We start from the raw sequence: 3,295 nt of genomic DNA, 5'->3' as shown, positions 1-3,295 counted from the left end.
CCTGTAATCCCAGTTACTTAGGAGGCCGAGGTAGGAGAATCGCTTGAACCTGGGAGGTGGAGGCTGCAGTGAGCTGAGATTTTGCCACTGCACACCAGCCTGGGCAACAAAGAGAGACCCTGTCTCTAAATAAATAAATAATTATTGTAAAGAGTATCCCTCCTACCCCTTTCTCAGCCCAGAGGCAGCGTGGGTCTTGGGTATTGCCCTGCCTTCAAAGAAGGCCTTTAAACCCAAACACTTAATTACCTGTCTCTTCTTGTAACTCCCTAAGCCTCCCAAGTAGCTGGGACTACAGGTGTGCACCACCATGCCCAGCTTAACTCGCCATTTTACAAAAAGGCACTGGTGATGTTCTACTGAGCAACAGTGTACTTGGAAACAATGAAAAGTTCATCTGTATTCAGCACTCTAGGCAGCTGGTCCCTTCTCTTGGGGGTCCCTCTCCCTTTGGGCAGGCCTACTTGCCACAAAGCCTTTCTAATCCCTGGGCAGCTAATTCCAATCTCCCTTCCACGAAACCGTCCCAGATTAGCATCTAGGTGATGCTACATCCTTCCCTTGTACTGTCTAAATAATGAGATTCATTACTTGTCAATGACTACAGTTACCGAGTACACTGTCTTATACTATTGTCTTTTTTTTTTTTTTTTGAGGCATGGTCTCGTTCTGTTGCCCAGGCTGGAGAGCACTGGCACAAACATGGCTCATGGTAGCCTTGACCTCCTGGGCTCAAGTGGTCCTCCCGCCTTAGCCTCCTGGGTAGCTGGGACTACAGGAGCATGTCACCACACCTGGCTAATTTTTGTAATTTTTGCAGAGACAGGGATTTCACTCTGTTGCTCAGGCTGGTCTCCAACCCCTGAGCTCAAGCGATCTGCCTGCATCAGCCTCCCAAAGTAATGGGATTCCAGGTGTGAGCCACTGTGCCTGCCCCAGACACATCATTTTAAACCAGGACACAAAAGTATAAGAACTGGCGGGGTGCGGTGGGTCACACCTGTAATCCTAGCACTTTAGGAGGCTGAGGTGGGTGGATCACTTGAGGCCAGGAGTTCGAGACCAGCCTGGCCAACATGGGGAAACTCCATCTCTACTAAAAATTTGAAAAACAACAACAAAAAATTAGCTGGGTGTGCCAGCCCATGCCTGTGGTCTCAGCTACTCCAGAGGCTAAGGCACAAGAATTGCTTGAACCCGGTAGGCAGAGGTTGCAGTGAGCTGAGGTCGTACCCTTGCACTCCAGCCTGAGCAAGAGAGTGAGACTCTGTCTCAGGGGAAAAAAAAAAAAAAAAGTATAAAAACTTCTGCAAGATCAGAACCTCCAAGCTATATATATCCTGCTAAGGGCACCCAGGGGAACTGAAGCTAGGTAAGGGATAGGTTTCCATTTAATGAGCAGCTGTGTTTTATCATTTACATTTCTCCATAAAATTCCATTTGCACAAAGGGATTGTGTGGATGAATCGTCTGGAAATCATTACATTAGCTCATGTAGGTCTAGGCCAGGTCTGCTGATAATTTGTGCGGTTCGTAGGATGCACGACATACTTGATGAATGGTGACGTGCTCAAGCCAGAGGCAGACAGAGAGGACCATCCTGGTGATGGCGGCTGCCTGTCCAGGTGGCCTGCCACTGCCATCATGCCATCTGTAGCAGGGAGGCATGGCCAGGGCTGCACAGGGCAGGAGCCTCACCCTCCTGGGTGGGGCTGGAGCCGCCCAAGTTGTGACTGCAGATCTGAGCTTCCCTGTGCTCTTGGGGACCAGGAATAGGCAGGAACCCTGCCTTCCGGGGCGCAGCTGCAGCCTCCCAAAACGCAGCTGCAGACTTGGGCTTCCCGCTCCATGGAGTGGGTGGCAGCCCCGCTGCCCCGCCCCTGCCCCCAGCCCGGGCTGCAGACTCAGGCATCCCTGTACTCTGCAGGGCCTGAGAAGGCTCTCCCTCCCTTCTTCTGAACCTGCTCCTGCTGCCTGGCTTCTCTCTGCTGTCGGCACCCACTGCGATCTTAGAGCAAAGTTGGGGCTGAGTCCTGGTGCCATGCATGGCAGCAGGAGGCAGACAGATTCCTGGGTGGAAAGGTGGGTACCCGGTGGGGGCCAGGCTGCTAATCCCACAGACTGGAGTGGGAACTTGGGGTATGTTTTCCAGGTCTGCCCATGGACCAGTGGGGGTGCATTTCCTCCCCTCTGAGGCCCATAAAAGCCCTGAGCTCAGCCAAGCTGAGCAGAGAAGGGACAACCAGCTACAGAGAGGAGCTACCCTCTCTGCTGAGAGCTTCAGAGACCTGCAGAGATGCTAGGATGACCAGTTGCGGAGAGGAGCTACCCACTCCATGGCCTCTTTTCTGCTGAGAGCTGAACACTCGACAGAACAACCTGCCTACAGACAGAAAGCAGTACCCACTGCATCTCCTCTGAGCTGTTCTAATATTCAATAAAGCTCCTCTTCATCTTGTCCACCCTCCGCTTTTCTGCATACCTCATTCTTCCTGGATGCAGAACAAGAATTCAGGCAAAGGCGTCAATGGCCCCAGAGGTTTCCAGCCAGAAAACTGACACCCCAAAGATCCTGTAACACTGGGACACAAGAGTGGCAAGCCAGGGGCTTTACTGGAGACACCAAAGTCTGGGCCCTGCTCTTTTATCCTCACAATAGTCAGGAACTCCGGGGCCTTTTGGAACAGAAGCAGACAGCCAAAGGCACTGAGAAGGACTGTGTTTCTCCAGGGACATCCTCAGGCTGGGATCCTCCCTCTGGCCTGAATCTCACGTAAGAAGATCTGGCCCACGGTACTCACAGGAGTGGAGTTTGAAGAGAAGCTTGACAGTGTAGTCATAAAGGTGGCTGCAGTCCAAGATGACCTGGATTAGCGGGGCGAGGCGGCACTGCCCTGCTGCCGTCACAGACACAGAGCGGGACATGTCCAGGGAGTTGAACACTAGGAAATAAAAGTGAGGGAGAAAGGTGGTAGAGGCAGGGGATTACAGGCAGCCTCTTCAGAGGGGCAGAGGCAGGGGTCCAACATATACCAAGGACCGATTCTGTGCGCGCTTTACCTCATCTAATTCGTTTAACCCTCATGACACTCCCATGAGATAGGTAAACATATCCCCATTAGACAGGTAAAGAAGCAGAAGGTAGGCCGGGTGCGGTGGCTCAAGCCTGTAATCCCAGCACTTTGGGAGGCCGAGGTGGGTGGATCACGAGGTCAGGAGATCGAGACCATCCTGGCTGACATGGTGAAACCCCATCTCTACTAAAAATACAGAAAAGTTAGCCGGGCGTGGTGGC

The 3,295-nt window shown here is 52.5% G+C and overlaps 1 protein-coding gene across 3 annotated transcripts in view; it reads right to left on the bottom strand.

The window, feature by feature from the left end:
- Positions 1-3,295, bottom strand: part of HIP1 (huntingtin interacting protein 1) — a 213,846-nt gene that overhangs the window by 38,902 nt on the left and 171,649 nt on the right. For all 3 annotated transcript variants that reach the window (XM_011930312.1, XM_011930325.1, XM_011930320.1), the window contains exon 8: positions 2,802-2,942. In XM_011930312.1, the coding sequence (XP_011785702.1) occupies positions 2,802-2,942 (141 nt within the window). The remainder of the gene's footprint in view (positions 1-2,801; positions 2,943-3,295) is intronic.

Source organism: Colobus angolensis, unplaced genomic scaffold (genome assembly GCF_000951035.1).
Source record: "Colobus angolensis palliatus isolate OR3802 unplaced genomic scaffold, Cang.pa_1.0 Scaffold120, whole genome shotgun sequence".
In the NCBI taxonomy this organism is placed as follows: Eukaryota; Metazoa; Chordata; class Mammalia; order Primates; family Cercopithecidae; genus Colobus; species Colobus angolensis.
Note: the sequence above shows the minus strand (reverse complement) of the source record. Positions and strands in the feature narration are given on the sequence as shown.